This window comes from Tachypleus tridentatus, chromosome 6, assembly GCF_004210375.1.
Source record: "Tachypleus tridentatus isolate NWPU-2018 chromosome 6, ASM421037v1, whole genome shotgun sequence".
Classification (NCBI taxonomy): domain Eukaryota; kingdom Metazoa; phylum Arthropoda; class Merostomata; order Xiphosura; family Limulidae; genus Tachypleus; species Tachypleus tridentatus.
In genome coordinates, this window is record NC_134830.1 from 28,028,841 (window position 1) to 28,054,713 (window position 25,873).

General features: G+C 33.8%; 1 protein-coding gene across 1 annotated transcript in view; it reads left to right on the forward strand.

Moving 5' to 3' along the window:
• The window catches only part of LOC143252143 (uncharacterized), a 44,734-nt gene that overhangs the window by 13,999 nt on the left and 4,862 nt on the right, over positions 1–25,873 (forward strand). Inside the window, exons 2-11 of the mRNA XM_076503832.1 lie at positions 1,507–1,577; positions 2,832–3,014; positions 4,545–4,851; positions 6,058–6,317; positions 7,406–7,483; positions 8,154–8,261; positions 10,497–10,597; positions 11,051–11,478; positions 12,339–12,456; positions 25,656–25,740. Of these exons, the coding sequence (XP_076359947.1) occupies positions 1,507–1,577; positions 2,832–3,014; positions 4,545–4,851; positions 6,058–6,317; positions 7,406–7,483; positions 8,154–8,261; positions 10,497–10,597; positions 11,051–11,159 (1,217 nt within the window). The 3' untranslated portion in view covers positions 11,160–11,478; positions 12,339–12,456; positions 25,656–25,740. The remainder of the gene's footprint in view (positions 1–1,506; positions 1,578–2,831; positions 3,015–4,544; positions 4,852–6,057; positions 6,318–7,405; positions 7,484–8,153; positions 8,262–10,496; positions 10,598–11,050; positions 11,479–12,338; positions 12,457–25,655; positions 25,741–25,873) is intronic.

Sequence of the window (25,873 nt, forward strand, 5' to 3'; positions counted from 1 at the left end):
TATTTCCAATGGTTACAATACCACAATAAATCTTACCATTACAAAACCTTATTTTTATAGGTTATTTCTTGTCTAGATGGAAACATTTGAAAGCTCTTTGTAGAGTGTACTACACAATGGGACATATATATTAAAATTACAGTAATGTTTCCTTTTTTTTGTCAGAATGTACCAATTGTTTGATATATTTGAATTTTTAAAATGCAACATTTTTAAGATGCCTTGACAAAGCCCTGCATACTGAGTTGGTTGAAGCTTACTATTCATATAAGGTGTAGGAACTCTTTGAAAATGTTTACTGTCTTATGCTTTCTATAATATTTTTATATATCTATATGTAACAACCCAAATATTTAAAAATTAATTGTGAAATTAACTGATTTTTGATCTGTAAAGTTTAACATTTGACTTCGGTAGACATTTATAACACAACTTCCTTTCCTATGCAGTGCCATGGTTTCTCCAAGTGCTTTCTTTATCTTAGTTGTTTGAAATATGCACCATTAATACAATGACTAGATGTCACAACATTACCACTTTCACATACTATTTCTAGGATGATCATAACCCTATCAATTTTGTGACAAAAGAAGAAAAAAAAAGACATCTTGGGCAAACTTAAACATTTTATATTAATTAACACTCTGTGGGAATTGGTTTAACTCTTCCCATGGTTTTGAAGCTAGAGAATCAGTAATGTGCAAAGGATATTAAAAAGGCAAGGGCCTATCAATAAAAAAAGGTACTTTTTAAACATTTTGAGGCAAGACTTTTTTGTGGGGACTGAATTGTTTCTGTTGCACATAGGGTAGAAAGTCATGAGAAGCAAACAGACCTTACTTTTCCCATTCAGTTGGTCTTATAAACACTTTAAAAATCTAAAACTAAGCAACAAATGTCTTTGTATTAACACTTAATAGCATTTCACAATCTTCTTTTCTGTATTTATTTATGTCGAGTTCTGTGATTTCTCCTGTCTTTATTTGGGATACTGTTACCAAGAGGAGTTAAAATGGGGGCCCAAATTAGGTTTTTCAGCATTGTTGAATTTGAACCTGACATTAGATTTTATATTCTTGACCCCTCCCTGAAAACTTGAGGTACCAAATTAGTAAATTTGTTCATAGCTCTACTGAAAAACTCTAAGGACCAAATATGGCTCATATGCTTAAGTACCTAGGGTAAATATCCTAAGTGTGGGTGAAGTATATAGAAGTAATTTGATCTAATGTTGGAGTCCATTTGGTATATTGGTGTCTCTATAAATCATAAAGGGGTTTTTGAACCTCCAAGCAGAGCGAGTTATTTTATGCTAGTGATTTATAAAAATTGTATCTGGGATGGTAATTAAAATATATCATGACTATTGAATATCTCTGTATGTTTTAAAAGTTTGAATTTGTTTAATAGTTAAAAGCTTCTGTGATTTATTATAAACATACGAGGTAATGAAAATGTCAAAAGTAGCAAAATGTGTAAATTAATAGAACATGCCTTATATTTCAGAACTTGATGATGATTTCAACTTTGTTATGGAAGATGAGAACATTCTGGAAGAAATAAGTCAGGAATTTGAGGTAAATATTTTTAACAGACGTCGTGATGTGATCATATCTAAACAACAGCTCTTTTAAACTTTTTATTTTTTTGTTAATGTTTGTCAGGTCTGTGTATGTTAACTAGTACCATCCAGAGCACAACACCCGTGTTTGTTAACATTTATCTAATCATTAGTACATGTCCAGATTGTATATAAAATCACTGACATAGTGCCTTTTAAAAAGACTATACATCCCAAGACGAATAGTTTAAGGAATTTTACCCCTTCATGGTAAAATGAACTAAGTGGGTTTATGATATTGAGGAACTGCTGTTTATGTGTGCAATATTTGTAATAGTCTTTGATCATCACATGTAACAATAGAAATATAAATACCTGAAATTTATATATATTTAAAAATGGCTGGTATGGTTAGAGAAAGCACTAATAGAGGAGCGAAATATGTTTCAACCTTCTTTGGTCATACATTACAAAATAAAGAAATAAACATAAACAAATGCAAAATTAAAGAAGCTTTACTTATACAGCTCAAGCCCAAAATAAATCAATACAAAGGAACACCTTTATACCTATATTAATAAATATAACCAAACATCTAAGCACGCCATCTACATTCGTACACTCAGTTATACAACCCCCTTCAAACATGTGGTCAGCTATCGGTCAGTTACTTCTTTTTTTCTTTGTGAACCTGATGATGACCAAAGAAGGTCGAAACATTGTTTGCTTCTCTACTAATGCTTTCTCTACCCATACCAGCTATTTTTAAATATATAATTCTCTCTAAAAGTGGGTTTTCTCATCATCACGAAATACCTGAAATGGTCAGCTTAGACATATTAATGTGTATAAAAATTATCCATTGCTTCATTCTTTCAGTACAACATATGTCAACTAATTTTGTGAAATATTAACTTTTTTAAATTATTTTATAAATTGGGTGTATGAAATTTGTCCAAGTGGCTGAATAAAAGTAATCTTGTACAACATAAAATTATTTAAGGTTAAGAAAATATGTAACTTTATCTAATTTGGCTCAGTATGTATAATTCAAGACATTTACTGTATAACTCTTCTTCTTCAGAAAACAAAGGCTCATTACTTTCCCCAGAAAGAATAATGATCTATTTAAAAGAATTTTAGGTCTTTTTGTTATATTTGTTGTGCCTTTTTGTGTGTTAGTTCTTTTATCAGTGCTGTTTGACTCTGTATTGTACAAGGTTATTTGTACTTCGTAAATGACACTAATTTATTGTTTATTTATTTTTAGTTTCCAGTTGATGACTATATAAAAAATATGTTGACATTAAAACAAGGATCATTTGACCTTCTTAACAATGAAGAATTAACATCTGAATACCTGACTGACTTACCTGTAAAAGAAGAAACTCTTTCACCTAGTTCTACACCACCACTCTTGAAAAGTGAAATAGAAGAAGTGTGGGCTGACGATGTATGTTAGCTTAATATCAGTTTCTTTAGCCTAAACTTACTTCAAATCAAAGACCACATGGTTTGAACTAATGAGCAAATTTGTTGGTTTAATGTCATTTAAGCGTGGTTATATGTTGATGTAAAAAAAACAAAAAAACAAACCATTACTGGGTTAAGGTTTTTATTAACTCACAAGATTTCAACTTTTTGTTAGGTAGAACCACAACATTCTGCACACGTTTCTTATTTTCATTTGAATAATTTCTTTATTGCTAGACTCTTGAGTCATAGCAACAATATGAGTATATTTCAGTTTTCTCACATGTGTAATTTCTATTTTTGAAGTATTTTTTGTTAGTATTTGTTTTGTTGTTGTAAAGAAAAGCCACATCTGCTGTGTTCACCATGGGAGAATCAAACCATGGATTTTAGTGTTGTAAGTTTGTAAATTTACCACTGCTCCATTGAGAGACTTCAGTTAGTGAAAAATATTCACAGGTTTTTATGTTATTTGGTATGTTTTTATATCACTTGATAAAATTTTGAGAAACAAATAATAACAAAGTGTGGACTCCAGTTTACAGCTGTGGGATGCAACCTTTTAAAAAGGATGCAGGAACTAATTAGAGGAACATGCAGTTATGACTGTAGGAACATATAAATTATGCCTGAAAGTACAAATTTAAAAACACAAAGTTTTGTAAAATACAGTACAAATATTGCAGGGAAAATGACATGTACACTATAAACAAGAATGGGTTATGTGAGGGGCTACAATAAAATGCATGTTTGGAAAGTGTAAGGTTAAAAAAAATTTATGAATCACTACTTTAGAGTAGTCCCCCGCTGGTACAGCTGTAAGTCTTCGGATTTACAACGCTAAAATCAGGGGTTTTATTCCCCTCGGTGGGCTCAGTAGATTGCCCAATGTGGCTTTGCTATAAGAAAAACACACACATTTTAGAGTAATGCAACCTGTAATATAAGTTCTGGGCTGCAGGTCTGAGGCTTCTCAGCACAGTTATATTAATTATTAAAAGTTTACTGAATCATTCTTTTGTATACTCATTCATTATGAATAAGTTGAACATTGTATGTAGAAAGGAAATAGTCACTGGCTTACAAATTTTTCATATAACCATATCCACCATTTAGAGATACATATGGAACTTCTAAATATAAGATAGATAAAATTGGGAAATATAGACAATAATCTTTACGTGTACATAAACATGTTATAGTGCTATTTGTTCCTGTTTATTATCTGTGTAGTATTTGATATGCATAGTTTTCTAGTAGTTTAATAGCTTAGAGTGGAATGATGAAATTTCACATAGTTAAGTATAAGGAAACATTCATGAAAGTGCATCACCCAAGTACCTCTACATCAGTAAGTTCAGAGTTCTTTCCTTCACACTCTATGTTTATTTATTTATTAACATCACTTACTGTGTATCAAAGAAAAACTCTTGTAGAGTAACCTGATATGTAAAGTGTACAACCTTATTTATCTTGCTGTGCCTAAAATTCTCAGTTTTTTAACCTACAGGGTTTTCCACCACAAATTAGTATACCAGGAAACCTACTAGAACCGAAAGTTGAAATATACACCCCTCCAGACTCGCCCCCTAGTGGCAATCCAGACTCATCATCAAATTCTTCAATACGCATCGTATATCCAGGGCTGAACGTGGACAAACCAAACTGCACATTGTCAAATTCATCCATCCCTGCTTTTAGTGTAGCATCTCTTATAACCACATCTACTGGACCCACAGCACAAATACACACTCAGCCTGTACTCATCAGAAAAATTGATTCTAGTGGAATTTCACTTCCCTCTAAGACCCAGAATGGTAATATTATATTAATTACAGACATAGATAAAGATACTCAAGTGTGTTTTATAATTATTCTATAGGGTGACCTGTAAGTCCCTACCCATTCATATGTTATCATGTTATATTCAGTTATGCATGTGTTATAAATTTTATTTTTTCCAGAGAAATATGGCCAACTTGAGCCCATTTACACTTGACAATGTCTCGCAGAACACGGCGTTGCATAATATTATGCAGTGAGAATGAGGGACAGCACACAGATACACTGGATACATAAGATGTATGGATGGGTAGGGACTTACAGGCCACCCTGTATATGTACTTTAAACCATGGCTAAATACATGTTCAAAATTAGATAGGCCCAACACCAGAAGCATATAAAAAGCTAGACAACTTTCTTTAACCTATACAAATTACCAATTGTTATGTTCAGATCATCAAATTTTCATAGTTTGTGTGTGTTCTATAGGTTTAGGAGTAAGTAAGAGTAGTTAATTAATTTTGGGTGTATTAAGCTGTGAATTTATCTTTATATTACCTTTTATTTCTCTTTATTATGCAATTTAGATTTTTGTAGGGGTTATTGTCCCTTCATTAAACAACAGTAAGTGACAGATAAGATTTAAGCACAGTGGGAAATAGGTATCCTTGTCTTTAGTAGTAATTATGCATGAACTTACTTTCATGTATCACATTCTATATCTTTAACATTTTGCTTTATTATGTATGGAATTCTCAAACTCTTATCAATCTTTCTGCTTTTCTTTATTTTGTCATCAAGTGTAATATTAAAATAACTGAATTACTGTTCATCTGATGTGGATGTTAATATTTTTTTACCAATTTTTATTAAATTTTTCTTGTACAGTTTTTTTAATATGCTAAAAATGTATTATTGACAGTTAAATTAATAACACAGCTATTTCATACTGAAATTGATTTGATAAAGAACTTTGTATTTTTTATGGGTCAGTGGTTTGGTGTTTTTATTTATTATCAACTGTCATATTTTATAATTTCTGTAATTACATTAAGTTTAACACACTGACTGCTGACTCAGTGTACAAGATGCAGTCCATTTTCAACAATTGATTGCAAGTGTTTTGTATACAGCATATGACTTGCAAAAACACTACAGTATTTAAAGCAGCTGCATTAAGAGGGTTATATACTTTTGATAAGAGACTTAAAAATAATTTTAACCCTTTTTTACCATTTAGCTCAACCTGTTGTTTTAACTCCAGAAGAATTTGCAAAATTAACATCCCAAAGAATTGTAAATGTTAAACCAGCAGTTGCTATGACACAACCTATCAGTTCAGTTACAACACCTCAACTAATACAAAGAGGAAGTTCACCAGGTGGCAGTGGTGTTGTGTCCTTATCAAAGGCCCCAGTTGTGACAGCTACATTGGGTCTTACCTCAAGTAATAATGTGGATCTCCTAAAGAACCCGTTACTCAAGAATCAAAATTTGGATGTTAGTAAATGTACATTTTCCTTGTTAATGTTTTCCAACTGTTTAAACTGATTCCCTTTGTTTTTATATGTGTCATTTTTAACAAAAACAATTTTATGACTTGCAAATATGTTTAACCTTAAAAAGTGCTTTTTTTTAAAGATATTTATGGGCAAATGTCAGGCTGGTCTCAACCGTAAGATTAATGACAGAGTTATAAAAGTAAACTGTTTTGTTTAATGCTTTTAAACACTTTCAGCAATCAAAAATAAAACAAAAAAGATAGGATTTGAATAATATACAGTGGTTAGTCTTCAATATGTTACCCCCATGATGAAATTGAAAATATATTGTAATTTGATTTCATTAGTATATAGTTGGTAGTTCCATATGTTTTATATCTTATTGGACATTGTAACATTAATTGGCATACAGTCCATGGGAATTTTAACAAAGTGGCCCTTACTTATGGTTCATATAAAAAGAAAAAGTTTCTAAATGGTCATATTAAAATTTCTACTGGGTGAATAAGATTTGTTTCACTTTAAAATAACACTATGTAACAAAATCTTTACTTTTTCTTGTTCCTGGGCAGAAAGTGCTAGTTCCCAATTGCTTATGCCTAAAGTAAATGGAAAAGACCTTTTTTCTTTTCAAACTTTGCTAGGAGCATATAACGAAAACATGATGGGAGACTATATTTGGGGGTTGATACGTGAAAGTGATTTACATTACAGTCGCAAATCTTGAGAAACAACTCACTTCTAAACATTTTTGTACAACTTTAGTATAAATACATGTAAATCTTGATTTATATGTTGTTTTATTCAGACCTTAGGTAAATGAAAATGTGCAAATTTGCCTCATTTTACGAAGAAAAATAGGTTAATTTCTAAATTTCATTATCCAGGTTACAAAAGCAAAGTTTGAAGGGAATAATGACCATTTTCTGTACTTTTACAACATAAGCAATTAAGAAATAACATATATTATCCAGGAACAAAATTTGTGTTATAGTGTAATAGGTAATATGCTCATTCTGTTGAAGAATATGTATTTTCCTTTATCAATATTGCTCTTGTGTTTGAATATTTTCATTGGTACTTTAGGAAAAAACCCTACGTAGGCAGCAAAGAATGATCAAAAATAGAGAATCAGCATGTTTGTCAAGGAAAAAGAAACGTGAGGTGAAGTATTGAGGAATTTAATAGATGTCTGAATACTTGTATTTATATGTGAATATATTCTCTTTAGGTTCTTGTGTGCATCGTTATGAATATTTTTTTAAACGATTTTCTTTACAGAAATATATGACAATTTTCCATTTTTTACCTTTCTTTTATTTCTTAGTCAATGGGTAATAAAACAAAAACTTAAAGTATATTTAGTTTTAATTGAAATTCAGTGTTAATATTAAAAAAACATTGGATTTTGAAAACAGACAATGGAAAAATGAAGTCTTATAATTGAGGGAATAATAACTTGCAAACTTAAGCACCTATAAAATTTTAAAAAGATTACAATACTTAAGGGGGTCTAAAATGGATGGTGTGTTTGTATGGCCTGATTTTGTTTCAGTTATCATTAAGAATTATATTACTAACTGTAATATGATCTATATAAAGTTATTTCATTGTTTTATTAAAATAACATTTGTTTTAAGGTGCATTTTATGACAGATGATGGAAAGTAGAACTTACTGTTGTGTCCCACAGTAAAGTGTTTATCAAGACACTTTCATTAATGAAGGAAAATTTAATACAAAAATCAGTATGTTAGGAGATGTTTATTTTAATTACGTTAATCAGTCATATATTAAATAAAAAACACATTTTTCCTTACCTATGACATCTGCAGTATCTTCAAACATTAGAAGGAGAAGTGAAAGCATTAACCCAAGAAAACAGGTTGTTAAAAGAAGAGAATTCTCAGCTAAAGCAGCAAATAGTAACCTTATTTCAAGAGGTAAATGGTTTTATTTCATATACTGAAATTAGTTTGAAATGTATTGAAATTCTTTTGGCATGTGAATTAGCTAGTAAGTAAAAGGAATAATTTATATTTTATATTCGTCTTTCTTTCAATAGTTAGAAATAATTAACTTCCAAATACAATTTTTGTGTAAACAGTAATTCATTGTTTTAATTAGAAGCTATGCTAGGACTATAGCTATGCTATAATTTCAGAGATATGTGGGGCTTCAAAAAACTTTTCCTTATTATAACATTTATATTGTGGAGTTAAGCTTAATTGTTCATTTTACAGTCTTTTGGTATTCTGGTTACTGTCAGTTGCCTAGCATAGTTGAAATGTATACATAGAAAAATAAATGAAAGGTACATCTGGGTTAAGAAAATTTTCATAACATCTAGGCATTTATCTCAAACATCACTTTTAATTACATATACATTTATTAAAAATAATGTTTTACAGATTGTAGGAAAGGTTTCTTGGTTGTTGTTTCTGTGTATTATAAAAGTAGAACTTCTGTATTAAAACGTTTTTGGGGAAATTTATAAAAAAAATCTTTAATAGTTTATAAATATCTCTTAAATTCATTAGTATTTATAGAATCCATTATCTTGATATATAAGCTTCATTTCTATAGAATATTCTATACTAATTACTTTCTGGCTATTGTTTTAATAGTTTGAAAACTCTCTCTCAAGACTCACCAGTGATGTATTTGAACCAGTCTTTTAGAAAAATGACCTGGTATAGCCAGGGGATTAGGGTGTTTGACTTATGACCTGTGAGCCATTAGAGTAATACCTGTTTCTGAACATGCTCTCTCTTTTAATTGTGGAGATGGTAGTGGCCATCACACAATGTTTTTTGCTAGCAGTAAGTTGCCCAAGTGTTCATGGTACATAATTTTGATCATGTGTCATTATGTTATGATTTCAAAATTAGAGACAACTATAACAGATAAACCCTCTATAACTTTGAATGAAAATGAAGTAAAGAAATAACCTCTCAATGGGATAAAAACAGTTTTAGAAGATATCACTTTGTCAAGTGCTTCCATTTCTATTTTAAATACGTCTAGCAGTATATTGAAAAAAATGTATTTCGGTTGTGTGTAGGTGTGTTTCTTCTGTTTACACCATGTTTTTAATCACATTTCAATTAATCAATCATAAAATGTCCCATTTTCCCAAGGCTAGACATAGTCTAATGGTTAGCATGTTGAACTATGAATCTTAGGATCTGTAATTTGCATTCCAAAACATATGCCACCTGCTGACATTATTCTCCAACATTAGCTTTGCTTATCTAAGCATTAGTTTTGCATGTTTCTGTCTTTTATACTCCATGTATAAAATGCCCTTAGAAATACCTAATTTGCAAATCTCTCCACACACATCATTGCAGCCTATATCCTGTTACTGTATATAATCATTTTACTCAGAAAATGTAATCACTTTTTCTTGACAAAGCATTGGTCATGGTTTTCTCCAAGAAGTGTTGTGCATTGTTCTGTAACGAGTTGTACTTTATGTGATGCCTCTCCTCATAGATTTTTGTATAATTATAATTTCTTCAAGAAAGAAACAAACTAAATTAGACTTGATATTTGAAGGTATGAATTCCTGTATTGTAGTTGTTTACATGGCAGCCAATCTGATATCCCTATTCCTCCTTTGTTACCTAGTGTCTCTCTACAGTTGGGATGGGTGGGTCCCTTTCAGTTGAGATTATCTATTGGGAGATAGAAACATTCATTAGGCCCAGGGTGGTTTCTTGTAGGTATTCTGATTTTGCCTCTTTTTTTTTTTTTATTATTATTGATCCTGGGAGAATTTGGACTATTTCTCCACTGATGTACTTAAAGTTTTACTTGGTCAACTTATAAAGGCTTTGGAGTGATTTTGTAATTATTTCTAGAAGCATTTTGAAAAACATTAATGTTGTATAGGTATATATTACTGTAGATGTAAAAGTTTATTTTTGATGGATCATCCAAGAAACACAAGAGTTAAAATATTTTAATTTCTTCACTTTCTTGTATTTTTCAAATGTTGTTTGAACTTTCAATCAGTATTTTTTTTTATGTTTAGCATCAGTGTTAAGGAAAATATAAATGTTTTATTGTTCTTAAGAATGAAAATTGTTAATAAAAAATGTCATGAACAAAAATAAATCTAAATTGAGAAAAGTGAGAGTAAATTATCTCTTTTCTTGTTTTCATTTTTGCAGAATGCAGATCTAAAGAAAAGACTTTTGCCAAAAGACATAAAGAAAACAACTTGTGTGATGGCAGTGATATTTATGATTACACTTAATCTTGCTCCATTTGGGTAAGGAAGACATATAGTCAACGTTTTGTAATGTTTACAATATTGTGTGTTTTAACAGAATGTTCAATTACTGAATTTCATAGCAAGTGGTGTTTCTTTTTAATAAAGCTATTGATTAAATGCTACCGATTGGCTCGTCAGTAAATCTGACAGTTTGGAATCTGAAAAATTGCATTTTGATATGCATGGTGCATAAAGGACATGATGTATTGTATAGTTTTAGGCTTAACAGTAAATAAACTATTAATTATAGCTCTAATAACTGTCGAAGGTAAATGTCTTATCATTAAAAGATATTCGTGCATTTAATACTACTAATTATTTTTGCTTGTTTTGATTCGTTATAGAAAATTTTACTAATATTGTGAAAAAAGAAATGAATTAATTAATTTGAGATATTATGAAGGGGTAATTTCAGTTTGTTTTCAGCTTAAGTACCTTTTTTTTTTTCAGTGGCTTATTTATGAGCTCAGAATATGAATCCAACTCAGCCCCTGCTATTTCCCTAAAACCACAGGTAGATCATTGTTATGGAAACCTAGCATTAATGAAGACAGCTTAGAAGATGTTGTTTCTGGTTTTCTGGATAAGAAGAACTTGTACAATAAAATTGAAACTTCCTCCTCAGATTCTGTTCCAGAAACCCACAACATTTCAGCACCTCTTATGTGTCCCATGTATATCAATAAAACAGAATCTTTGAGATTGGAAAATGAGCTGCTTGGTTGGGTTCAAAGATTAGAAGAAAAGAAAAAGAATAGAAAGAAAGTTAAAAAATCTGAAAGTCCTGAAGAATTGTGGTTAAATAAACCAAGACAAAAAAATCTAAAATTTTCAAAATGGCTAATGGAACATCGACAAACTGGAGAAGATGGACAAAGGTAAACTAACCTTTTAAAGTATCTGGACAGAATGAATATAATATAGAAAAGTTAAGTCTTCTCAACGTCAACACATTGCAGTCAGTACATTACTTTCAAACCAGCATTTTGGATATTGAAATTAAATATTTATCAAGAGTAAATTATTTTTATTCTTTTTTAATATAAATTACTTAACACTGATGCTTTATATAAATTGCAAATTAAATTGGAGTAAATTCAGTTATATGTTCATGATGGTGGCATTGTTTTTACTAGCCTGTAGTTACTAGTATCATTTTTTTTAATATTTATAAACTAAATTTTTAGAAATTCTTTCCCTTTTGTAAAATAAAAAAAATATACAAAAAAATATTGACAAGATATACTGATTGTCTCATCAGCTTAAGGCATTCATTTTTTGCATCTAAATTTTACAATCTGAGCTAACTTGACAGTCATATATCAGTTTTAATTTTGTTCCTGATATACTTGTAAAATAACATAGAAGTAAACTAAGCAAATTATTCTCTTATTAAATGCATGATATGCTAAAGAAAATTTATTTTAATTTATTGAAATTTTTTGTCATATATTTGTATGTGCGAGAGGTACTTTTGAACATTGTTGTTTTGGTGTTGCTTTGTTAAAATGTAAAGTAGATAAGTGCTATACTATATTCTTCTTGGTTTTTTTTTTTGCTGAATGTTAGGGTAACTGAAAAACTTTAAAGGAAAAAACCTTTGAGAAAACTAAGATTGAGAATGTTACAAATTATAAAATATGGATAGTTTTTATTTTAAAATATTTTCAATGTGTTGTTCTAAATACAAAGTAAATATTATGGATTGTGTAATAATTTTTATATTTTTTTTCTTTAGCAACTTCCAAAGACATAATGAGTTGCAGGTCTATCAAAAGCCAAGCAAGTCTTACAAAGATTTATTTGAAGCAATTCATCGTCGTGATGATACTTTCTACTTTGTATCTTTCTCAGGTGTAGGTTTCTCATGTTGTTTTTGTCCAATAGTTGTTTATGGAAAATAAGTTTACTTAAATTTAATTATTTAAATATCTAGTTTCTCTGTTTTTTAAATGTATATTTAAATTATTTTTAAAACTTTAACTGTTTTATTTCAGATAGTTAATTACAACTCACTTGGTGATTTATTTTCGTATCTCTCCAGTTAAAATTAGTGCATATCAAATTCTTTAATCAATTAAAAATGGTACTTTCCCTCTGCTCACAACATTAGCTTTTCTTGTTTTGTGCTGTCCTCTATTTGCAAACTTTTTAAAAATGCCATTAGCCTTCATTATCCTACTGCTGGAATCCAAAGTTCCAGAATGTGCAACACCTGTTACATATGACACCCTATATGTGCCACCACCAAACTATCACTTCTCATTTCTTATGTGTTGAATTTAGATGTTCTCTTTTTGCTTTCTTACAAGTTAAAGTGATTTTATTTTTTGCAATTTTTTTTGTAATGCCCAAATAATTGTCCACAGTTGTTGTATACGTCCACATTTTTCCAGATTGTTCCTCATGAATTCTGAGGTTACTGTCACTACTTTGGGTACTTCTCCAATGTTTAAGGCAATCTTGTCCATCACAGGCATGGGCAATGCTTTTGGGGGATATTTTGTTGCTCATTTGGTGACATATTGAACAGTATATGCACCAACCTCCTTCATCTCTTCCCACCCCACTTCCTACTGAGGTTTTGAGTTATGTTGATAATGATTTTGATTGTCTGTTCCCCTCCCCAAAGTTTGCCATGTCTTCTCTTCATTACCTGAGGATTCAACTCATCATTAATCAGTTTTTCCATCTTTATATTCCGTGTTTGTTAAGTTTTGTTTTTTACTCCTATTTCTTATGACCTGTGTCTTTCCCTTTTGCATAAGTCTCCTTTCCAACCCTACTTGGTTTTTCCTCATCACCCAATATCAAGGTTTGTATGGAACATTTTCTCACAGCTGGGAGGAAAGGAGTTAGTATATTTCATCTCTGATGGAATTTGAATCAGTCTGCCCTGGCTTATTATCAATTATCAGATGGACTCAGTTTCTAGACCAACAACAATTGTTGGGGTCGATCCTACCAGTTTGGGGACAATCCATGATTACCCTCTTCACTTTACCTAGACCCAATTTTCCCTCCTTTGTCTCATTCTCATAATCTTGTTATTGGTACCTTTTCTCTGTTCACCTTTTGTGAGAGGCTCTTCATAGGAATTTTGAGAGTGTTTCCGTGGATGTCTTCTTCCTCCTTACTTCTACGTTGGTGTGTCTGTTGTCTTTGGCTCACATTCTTCAGGCACGGTTTTTTTGCTTTTGGGACATGAAACAGTTTTACTGATCCCTAACATGCCTCGTTTGAATAAATCTGTATGATCTGCTTTTAAAACTATGGCTTTTGTGATCATCCATTGCATTGTCTCTTGTGTTTCTGTCCCTCCAGACTCTCAATGCACATTTTTTCCCCTTTGTACCACTTACCTGTTCCAAGCCACTGAGGTGGTTGAATATGGAGGTAGCCTGCTGGATGGGTTCCATATAATGGTTATAACCAATCAGTTCAGAGTAGAATATTGGTGTTCTGCTGATGTAGAGGGAGTTACAAGATCCTCTGGATGGATGGTTTTCCCTGAGTTGAGACACCCAAATGCAGTTCATCTTACTGATTGGTTGCCCTCTTCCTACTCTTGTGTAGATGTCAGAACCAAACAGGTGAGGTTTTGGAGACTGAGTAAATAAACCACATAAGTCCTTAAGCAAATTTGAAATTGTCTTTCTTCCCCTCTTGATGAGTGTTCTGTGTTGTGGGTCACAGAAGGTATTCATGGCATGTTTACACTTCTGTCCTGGGTTTCCCTTGTTGTTACAAGGTTTTTGGTAGTCCGGGTCATTTTGGGTTTGTTTCACAATCACAAGGGTCAAGTGCAAGCAATGGACCTCCCTTGGATTCCAGATGACATATTCCCAGATCCTTGAAATTTGATTACCCTGTGCTTTTCTGAAGTCTTCTGTCCCTCATCCATTTCAGTGTGGAATTCAAGGTAATCTTCTGAGCAGAGGGCAGGTACTGTATCATAATTTATAATTTTTCCAAATGAAAATGTATTTTCAATGAGTACTTCCTTCCTCTCACTCTTCCTTCCCATTATCATCTGGTGCTTGTGTCTTCTGCCAAATTTTAAAGTGAAAGTTTGGTAGTGACTCGTGGAGGGAGTCACGTGTGTTACATAATAGTGCTTTCCTGTTTGTGGAGAGGTGACACAATGATTTGCATAAGAGATGTGTTGGAAATTTGGATTCCAACTAAGGGAGTGAAGGCTTGTGGCATTCAAATAAGTTTGCAATTAAGAGGGCAGCACAGAATGAGAAAAGCTTATGTTGTGAGAGGAGAAAAATACCTATCAGAAATACACTTTCATTAAGAAAAATTATACCTTTCTGCTGTTTTTTATATATGTGTCACATTGTCATCTATTTTATTTTGCTGTTTTTCACATGTGATTTCTGAATTTCTAGAGCTAGAAACATTCAGTTTTGTTTTATTTCCCCTCGGTGTGGATTCTTGTACGTGGTGAGGGGACCTCCCAGGGAAGTTTCTGTTCTATCTGGTTATCTTCTCTGGGATCTAAACATCCACCCACGTGTTTGTCGTGCATGGTGACCCGTGAAGAGGAGGAGAGGATCCTCGTGGTTGAGGGGTCCAACCCAAACACACCACTTTGGCCTCGAATTCCTGTAGACGGGCGGCCTTTGGGTGGCCCCCCTTGGGTCAATCGGCTGTTCCACTTGAGCCAGAGTCAACCAAGTACCAGTGTTGGAAGTTCTCAACAGGTGTTGTGGACATTGTGCCTGATGCTGGTGTTTGGGTATAGTTCTCATGAAACCCTGGCGTTGCTGCATTGTCCTTGCGTGACTTTGTAGTGCGTCCCCTTGTAGGGCTCCATGGTGGGTGGGGTCAGTGGGTATCGAAATTTTTTCTTTTTCCTATGGATCCTCTAAAAAATTTAAATAAAATTGTAAAAAAAACAGTCAATGGGTAAGCGACCACGTCTTGAATACTCAGAACAGCAATCGTCAACATCAGTAACACACGTACCTCATTTTCTTATATTACATTCTCTTTCGGAAAAACCTTTAGGGCAAATGTCCCCTTTTTTTATTCAAAAGGGACTAGAGGGACTTGCTGGCTCTCCAAAGTCAGTAAAGAAACTTCGATCTGGTGACATATTGGTTGAAACATCCACATCCCAACACAGTGAACTCCTCTTGAATTCAAAGGCAATTGGGGATATACCTATTGAGGTTACACCCCATGCTACCTTGAATTCTTCACGAGGAGTTATTGTTGAAAGGGATTTGAAGAACGTTCCCAAGTCAGAGATTCTCGCTGGTCTCTCCACTCAAGGAGTTTCTGCAGTAAGGCGCATCTCCTCTCGCAAAGATGGAGTTACACTGCCAACAAATACCCTCGTTTTAACATTTACTTCACCACATGCACCTGCCACCATCAAGGCAGGTTATCTCATTTGCAGGGTTCGGCCATACATACCAAACCCTCTTCGATGTTTCCAATGTCAGAGATTCGGCCACTCAAAGACATCTTGTCGTGGTTCCCTGACATGTGCTCGTTGTGGAGGTAAGTACCACGATGCCTATGACTGTGACATGAACCCACATTGCGTAAACTGCAATGGTTCTCACCCCTCTTACTTTCATTCTTGCCCAAAATGGTTGGAGGAAAAAGAGGTGCAGCATTTGAAAACGACACATAACATTAGTTATCCTGAAGCTCGGAAATTGCTGTTTGCAACTCCATCTCGGACATATGCTGCTGCACTTCATTCACAACTACAGTGGGAGTGCAAACAGATCTCTCTGTGCCTCCAAGAGAATTGTTTTCAAAACAAATGAAAAGCCTTTTGACCTCCGTGGTTAAAAAGGTTGAATCGATTTCCACACCAATCTCTGTTCCTCCCATACCTTCCAACAAACCTCAAGATCCACGTCCTTCAGTTTCAAATACGGGCATTTCTCCTGATACATCTTTTTCTCCCACCACAAGAGACAAAACAATTATTTGTTCGCGTCCTCAGTCACTGGATTCCCCTTCCAATAACAAAAACCTGCCCACCCGACCCAGAGCAGGATCCATGGAGGTTGCTAGACCTCCTTCGACTAAAGACAGTAAAGAAAAAAGACGTGGTCGTAAACTGAAGGGTTCTCGAGCCACTTCATCTACCTGTTCTTAAAAATGGCCACCTTGATATAATGGAACTGTCGAGGTTTACGTTCTAATATGGATAATATCAAAACGCTGATTGCTTCCTACCATCCTGTTTGTCTTTCTTTACAAGAAACATTTCTCAAAACTGCTGATACTGTCTCCATTCGGCAGTTTTCTCTGTACAGAAATGACAGGTTGTGTGATGGTCGAGTACATGGAGGGGTGGCACTGTTGGTTGATCAACACGCACCCACCCTGTCTTTGTCACTCAACACACCCTTGGAGGCTGTAGCCATCCGTGTTTCCTTGGGTCATACCATCACTGTTTGTTCTCTGTACCTGTACCCTGGAGAGACATATGATCAATCAGATCTTGATGCTCTCGTTGAACAATTGCCATCTCCATTTCTAATCCTAGGGGATTTTAATGGACATCATCCCCTCTGGGGAAGTGCTATTATTGATGGGAGGGGCCGATCTGTAGAGCGGATGCTCTCTGATCACAATCTTTCTCTTTTCAATACTGGTTCTTCCACTTACTTTCATGCTCCTAGTCAGTCCTTTACTGCTATTGATCTCTCAGTTTGCTCCCCTTCATTATTCTCCCATTTCTCAGACTGGTCCACTTTCACTGCTCTCGCAGAACTTGATCCTGCCATCGTAAATCAGCCATCAATAGACGACTGTGTAGCAGCGGTAACTGACTGTATTATACAAGCAGCTCAGTGTATTCCTAAAATCCCGACACGTTTTCCACGATATCCTCGTCCGTGGTGGAATCCTGCTTGCCACTTAGCACGGAAGGCTCAAAAGCGGGCCTGGGATACTTTTCGTAAATATCCCACACTTTCAAACCGGGTTGCTTTCCAATGGGTGCACATGCTAGGTGGGTAAGACGTCAAAGCCAGAAGGAATCTTGGATTAAGTTCACAACCAGTATATCTTCTACCACCAGTTCCAAGATCATATGGGACAGGATTCGAAAGGTTAATGGACACTTCAATTCTATCCCCCTCTCGATCTTACTCTCTGATGGTCAGGAGGTGACTGATGTTCGGAACATCGCTAACACTCTAGGTGAAAGCTTTTGCCGGGTATCTAGCACTTCTGCTTGTTCCTCCACCTTCCTGGCCATCAAGACTCAGGCAGAGCGATCACCTCTTTCCTTTCAAACTGACTGTTTCTTTGACTATAATTGTCCCTTTACCCTGGTGGAACTAAAAATGGCCCTTCATCGGTCTGTTGGACCTGATGATATTCATTATGACATGCTGCACCATCTATCTCCTGCTTCTCTTGATGTCCTTCTGATTGTTTTCAACCGGATCTGGCAGGAGAATGTTTTTCCTGATGCCTGGCGCCAGGCTATTATTTTACCTTTCTCTAAGCCAGGGAAAGATCCCAAGATTCCTTCAAACTACCGTCCAATTGCTTTGACGAGCTGTCTCTGTAAGACATTAGAAAGGATGGTTAATGCTCGTCTTGTTTGGTTCCTTGAATCAAACAACCTCCTCTCGCCCACTCAGTGTGGGATCCGTCGACAGCACTCCACCACAGACCACCTAATTGTCTTGAAACATCTATCAGAGAAGCTTTTCTCAACCGCCAACATCTTGTATCAATATTCTTTGACATAGAGAAGGCTTACGACACAACATGGAGGTATGGCGTTTTATGAGACCTCCATACATATGGGTTACGTGGCCATCTACCCATGTTTATTAAAAAATTTTAATGGACAGGAGATTCCAAGTTCGTGTGGGTTCGACACTTTCCGTTCTTTTGTACAGGAACTTGGAGTCCCTCAAGGCTGTGTATTGAGTGTTACACTCTTCAGTATAAAGATAAATGCCATCACTGAACAACTCCCTCTCACTGTTGCGAATGGGCTGTATGTCGACGACTTTCACATCTCATGTCAGTTGTCAAACATGAGATATATTGAGCGGCAACTACAAACCGCCCTCAATTGTGTAATGGAAGTGGACTCTGGCGGATGGCTTTAATTTCTCTCTCTCCAAAACTGTATGCATGCACTTTTGCCGTCGACGGGTATTCACCCTGATCCTGAACTTCATATCGGTGAAGTTTTGCTGCCAGTGGTCCCGGAGACCAAGTTCTTGGGGCTTATCTTTGATCCTAAACTGACCTTTATACCACACTTAAAGCAGCTCTGAGTCAAATGCACAAGAGCACTGAACATCCTCCGTGTTCTCTTTTCTACCAGTTTGGGGGCAGATCGCTGTTCAATGTTAAAGGTATATCGTGCTCTTATTAGATCGAAACTCGATTATGGATCAATGGTCTATGGCTCTGCCAGACCCTCGGCCTTAATGATGCTGGACCACATTCATCACCGAGGACTTCGAAACTGCACTGGGGCTTTCCGTACCTCTCCAGTTCAAAGTATATACATTGAATCTCATGAACCTTCTCTACACCTTCACCGTTGGCAACTATCTTTACAATATACTTCGAAACTTCATTCCTTACCAAAGCATCCCACCTGGAAATGTGTTTTCCTTCCTCGGTGGGTAGTACTTTTCAGAACAGGCGATCTGTCATTGCTCCGTTTGGCCTTCGCATCCGGGCGCAATTGGATGAATTGGGTCTGTCCTTGGACAACATTGCAGACTCCACAGGTTAGCCTATCCCACCATGGCTTATTATAGTCCCCAAATATGACCAATCTTTAAGTCACCTAAAAAAGGCAGATACTCCAGATTGGAAGTACCATCTTTTATTCAATGAATATCTTTCAAACAATCATTCAGTTCCCATTTATACAGATGGTTCCAAATCAGGTAATTCAGTGGGCTCTGCTATGGTTTGCTATGGGTCAGTAGTTCGTGCAGAATCCCTTCTACAGCTTCTGTGTTCACTGCTGAACTGTATGCCATATCTCTTGCCCTGGATCATATTGCAGCTGAGCAGTACTCCAACTGCACTATTTATACTGATTCGCTTTGTTCTATACTTGCCTTGGAATCGCTACACATTAGCTCACATCCTATTGTCGCTGATATTCGAAACCGACTGGCTCATTTCTTATTAGCAGCTACTTCAATCCAGTTTTTCTGGATACTAGGTCATGTTGGTATTTGCGGGAATGAGCTTGCAGACATGGCAGCTAAATATGTCTGCTTCAGCACCATCACTCCTATGCCTAGTACATGGACTATGGTGTTTTCTTCAAGGCTCGGCTCCGTGCCAGCTGGCAGTCCACTTGGAGTGAGCAACATGACAACAAACTTTTTCAAATCAAATCCAAAATTGGACTTTGGCCATCTAGCTTCCGTAAAGTTCGGAAGGAGGAAGTTGTTCTCACTAGGCTACGCATTGGTCACAGTTTTTTAACTCATCATTTTCTTTTATCTGGAACTGATGCACCAATGTGTAGTTTGTGTAACACTCAAATCACTATCAGCCACGTTTTACTTTCTTGCCATCGTTACAATTCTCAACGACGGCAATATTTTAAACATATTTTTTCCCAGTGTCAGTCTGTGACATTGGACAGAGTTGTTGGTGATGGTGACTCTGTCCACCTTGATAATGTTTTTAATTTTTTAATGGCTATTAATCTTATTAATCTCATTTAAGTGTTGCATATTTATTCATTACACCTTTTTAATTGTGGTTCCTTTTTTACAGTTTTAATCTCTCTCCTTCAATTTGACATTGGACAATGGCCAGAACATTAAATAACTCGACACCAGGACTGGAAAGGCCAACTTCAGGTGACTAACGCTACTGTTTGAACTATCCGTTTGAACTACTCGTTAGTCGTCCTGGCGAGTTGTTATTATACTTTGCTGCATATCATTTCACACTTTTACTACTTAACTTTTTAGTACTGGCCATATTGACTCATACCCCGGAACCAGGACTGGAAAGACCAACTTCAGGTGACTGACGGTGGTTTTTATACTTACCTGTTAGTCTTCCTGGCGGGTTATGATCATTACCATTCTGCTCAGGTAGTTCTTTACAACTTTGTTGACTGGATGTCAACATTGGTTTTTACACCATTTTCTGTCTTAATTGCCGTTTTGCTTTTATCTTCAATTACTTTTACAAATTTTACTCCATTTACTTGACTTTTATCTTTTTACTGGACATTTGGCTACTCATTATTACGATTTTGCGGAGTGTCTTTTAAAACTTTTATTCTTTTACATTTTGATAATAGCTGCTATGACACACAACCCGGAACCAGGACTGGAAAGGCCAACTTCAGGTGACTGACGGTGGTTCTTGAACTTACCTGTTAGTCTTCCTGGCAGGTTATGATCATTACCATTTTGCTAGAGTAAATATTTTATAACTTTGTTGACTGGATGTCAACATTGGTTTTTACACCATTTTCTGTCTTAATTGCTGTTTTGTTTTTATCTTCATTTACTTTTACAAATTTTACTCCATTTACTTGACTTTATCTTTTTACTGGACATTTGGCTACTCATTGTTACAATTTTGCTATGTATCTTTTAAAACTTCTATTCTTTTACATTTTGATACTGGTTGCTATGACACATAACCCAGAACCAGGACTGGAAAGACCAACTTCAGGTGACTGACGGTGGTTCTTGAATTTACCTGTTAGTCTTCCTGGCGGGTTATGATCATTACCTCTTTGCTAGAGTAAATACCTTACAACTTCTTATACTCTGCCTTCTATCTTAACATTGTAGACTAGGTGTCAACATTGGTTTTATACTTTTTTGTTTTACCTTCATTTCTATTTGTCTATTACTACATTTATTTATTTATTTTAATTTTTTTTTTACATTTTTACCGAATGTCTGGCGCAGATAGCCTCACTGCTTTGTGCCATAAAACACTAAATCAATCAATCAATCAATTGTTTTATTTAATTCACTACATGTTTTAATCATATTTTCATTTTAGTAGATTTTTCTTTTGCCCATTAATAAACATACTGCAGATATATGTATTTTTTGCTGCTTTATTTAAAGAGTTCTGTTACTTTATTTATTAATAATATATGTTGCTGTTATTTTACTGTGTGTCAGATTTCTCTTTTTATTTAAAAAATATTTTCATTACTTTTATTTGAAATATTTGAACATCGTACTCTAGGAGTTTTCTTAGCATTTTAGTGTTTTCAATTTTTAACAACAGAATATTTATTGTAATTAGTAGGAGCTATTAGTCATCCTTTTTTTTCTTTCATCACCATGCTTTAATTACACTATCACTCTCGTTATAACAGTTCTCATATAATTTGCACTTCTATATATAACAATATTTTATCTGGCCCAGGAAAAGTTTTAGCTGTTTAACTATTTATCATACATTTTTTGCTGGTCATGTCAAAACTTTTAAGGTCTGATATGCTAATTAGTTTAATAGAGCATGTACCTAAAATATTGGCCGCTTCACAGTGTGGCTTTTTACCCCTGTGTATGAGTTACTATCATAACAATTGTAACATGCAGATGTTGGCAATTACAGAAATATCCAACATTCTCTTAGTGTGACCTGTATTAATTTTCTTGTATTAACACTGTGAACTCACTTTTATGTAGACTTTTTATGATTTCAGAAGGTATATTTTAGTTCAAGCTTATTAATCCTAGAGTATTCTTGTGTTTGGTTCATAGATATAGACTAGAGAATTATGGCTTTCAAATGTTATGTTAAACCCATTCTTAACATGCTATAGGAAATTTGAATTTGATTATGTTAGTTAAGGAAGAGAACTAAATTCACTGACACATCATTTGAACCATTTTTAGACTATGTGAATAATGTAGATTGTTGTATTGTTGTATTGGAAAACATAATTGGCAAAAAGGTTTATGCAGCTCTGAATGTTAAACAGCTCTTTGAAGAATGCAAATGGCTAATTTCAGCTAAAGAATGTTATTCACACCATTACATCATCTTCAAAAACTTGCATAGTTGGAACAAACACATGTCAAGTGTTTCATGCAGTCTTATTTATATTCTTCTTCTATGTAGTATTCAGAAATAAGTAAAACGTACATCACCAGATCAAATCCCCTGCTTTCAGTTATTCATTTTTTACAGTTTACACTATGCACTGTTAAAGCTGTGCTCTTTCATTCACATTTACACTAAACAGTTTCTGGACTATTTCAGGTAGTTGAATTGTGAATGCTGTTGAAGGAATTGATCAGTTAAGGCTGTTTGGTGTTTGTTGTACTTTACAAGCTTGTTCAGTTGTTTTTTTCCCTTCAGTTAAACATCAGCAGTTATGGCTATAGAGTTTGTTAGCAACAGTTTCTCTTTTTGTTGCATGTTCCTAAATAATAGACTATAGTAATAGATGTCTTTGAATAATCAATCAAATAAACTGTCTTTAATGGATAGCCGCTGCTAAATTTGCATCTACAAATTTACCTTTTTGAAAGCCTAGAGGTATCTCTGTTTTTACAACACCGTCTTGTAGACTAATAATGATATGCAGTTATGGAACACACTAAGTCATCTGACATAATCACTTTTAATCACATGGAAATTAATAATATATCTTACAAATGTGCATTTTTGTTGCTTTTGTTGCTCATTTCTGACAGTGTATTATTATAATTATTCACAGAAGATAAAAACATTTTAAATTATCCACAGAAATGTCGGCTTGACCATGATCTTGACTTCAAACTGAAACTCATCTTTATAATATTATGAGAGTGAGGTTGTTATTTGTGTAATTTATAAAATAGAGATGTTGAAGGTGCATGCATTGAACACCCACAGAACTGTATATCAGAAATACTTGTTATTGATGTGCACCTTTACAGTGGATCTGGGTGATGCATTCTTTTTAAATGTAGTTGTATTTCATCAAAACTGAATGTCTTGTTTTACCTTTTTACTAGGTAAAAAGGCTGTCAACTGACAGCCTACAAACTGCTCATCATTTTTTGGATTACTGTCATAGTATTATTACTTCTGAAACTAAGTTACAAACTAAAATTTCAATTCACAATAAAATAAAATATTTTTTTTAAATTTTAGTGGAGCAGTGACAATCCAGTTGTAGCAATTAATAATATGCATAAAATTATGTAATGTATTACACTTCAGTGCTACTCTATTATTTTGTATCGAGTTTATCAGAAGCACGCATTTTAGTTCCATCAGTTTGACACAAGTAGTGGTGCTTACTCATAATGAAATCAATTACTGTTTCTAGTAGATCGTTTTTCAGAAACTATATATTTATTTACAATATTTTACATAGAGTATAAAACAGTGTTATTAATAATGAATGTGATAGCTTTATTTATTTAGAACTTATTTGGTGATTTTTAGCATGAGCTAACTGTGAAATTTTTATCTGAAAAGTTCAAAACCACATCCTGTCCTTTATAAATACCAAAATAAGTTTGTATTAACAGGAGAATTAACTCCACCTTCTTATACTTTGACAGTACCATAATCAGTCATAAAATTTGTAAATCATCTGTGGTTCCAGTCTGTTATCAAAATAATTATGGACAGTGTACAAACTGACAACAGAATACTGTATTGGTGAGAACTAATAAAACACACAGAAACTATAGCATGTAAATATCCCACATTAAAGTACACAAAGCTCAGTCAGTCTCATTTATACTGCCAACCTGTCTGAGCTGTTGAGGGGTGATGTAGTTTAAAGTTGTCATTCTTAACTATTTATGGGATAGAGTATTTCATTTATGTGGACTTAAAGTGTTTTAAATTATGATTGGTATCTGAAAGGAGAAGAATATATGAAAGTTAGAATTTATTGGACAGCCTTAAAACCTTTTGTGAAAACAAATAATATTGGTAAATATGTATTAAATAGATTACACTGTTATAAGTACTACATTTCATAACATGGAAGAATGTTTAAGAAAAAAAACATTCAAGTGTATCAAAGCATTTAATGTTTATTCCAAATATCGTACAACATGAAATCTACGCATCATAAAAACACTTGTTTCAATGAAAATACCATACAGTCAACTTGACAAATAACTTTTCAGTAAAATAAGTGAAGTAAAAATCAAAAGACACCATTTTTTGTCATTTTATTAAATAAATACACCTTTAATTATATAAATATCAAGCAAATTCTTTATTGCTACTGCTTACGAATAGTGAATTTATGCTATTTACGAATAATCCATTATGAATTTTCACCACTCAAACATCTATGAAATAGTGGGCACTGAAAACCTGATGAACTGCTAAAATTACTGATGCTACTTGTGTGGGATTATTATGATCTGTTTTAAATCCTGATGAACTGCTAAAATTACTGATGTTATTTATTTGGGATTATTATGATCTGTTATAAATCCACTCATGTATTTAACTTTTTTATCATTAATTATAAGCCTAATCATATATTTTTGTATATATATCAAATGTTGTTAGCTCATGGGGAACAAACTGAGGGATATATATAACTTCACATGGTCATTTTTAGTGGTTTTTTTTGTAAGGAAAACGTGTCTGATGTGCCATAAAATATGGTAACTATTTTCTGTCAAGGCTAAGATGTAAGGAATTTCAGTTCTGGGATGAATTAAAAATATGTACATCCTTACCTTTCCTTGATTATTACAAGAACATTCCAGATATGAAGTACATTTATTGTGTAGTACATTACCTCAATGTATGAGTAATAGCTGATTTTTCAAATACTCTGTTTTCTTTACGTAGAGAATTAAAGAAATTGAATTTTTCATATTTCCTAAATGCTTCATTTATTCAACTCCTGAGGTTTCACTCAATACCCACAGTTTCAAGTGTCTGTTTTAGAAATATTATGCTTCCATAACTATCAACCAATTTTTAATGCTTTGTTTATGAGTTTAATGTCACATTACTGAACTATTAAACTCGCTTGTTTAACTCTTTCTATGATTTTGATGAACATGAGTGATTTTCTTGTATATTATTTATTCTTTGTTCCAACTGAAACTAGGATCACCTGTTATTACCTGCTACTGCCCACAACCGTACCTTACGTCCAAAAATGTCCCTTGTGATGCCAGCCATGACCTTTAATGGTAAGAATCTTGAAGGTCTTAATGTAACAAGGTGTTAAGACTACAAAAATTTATTTCACAAACAATATTTATTTGATATTATTAATCGCATTGACTTACTTGGTAGTATTTGTACCTAATTATTGATAGTTTA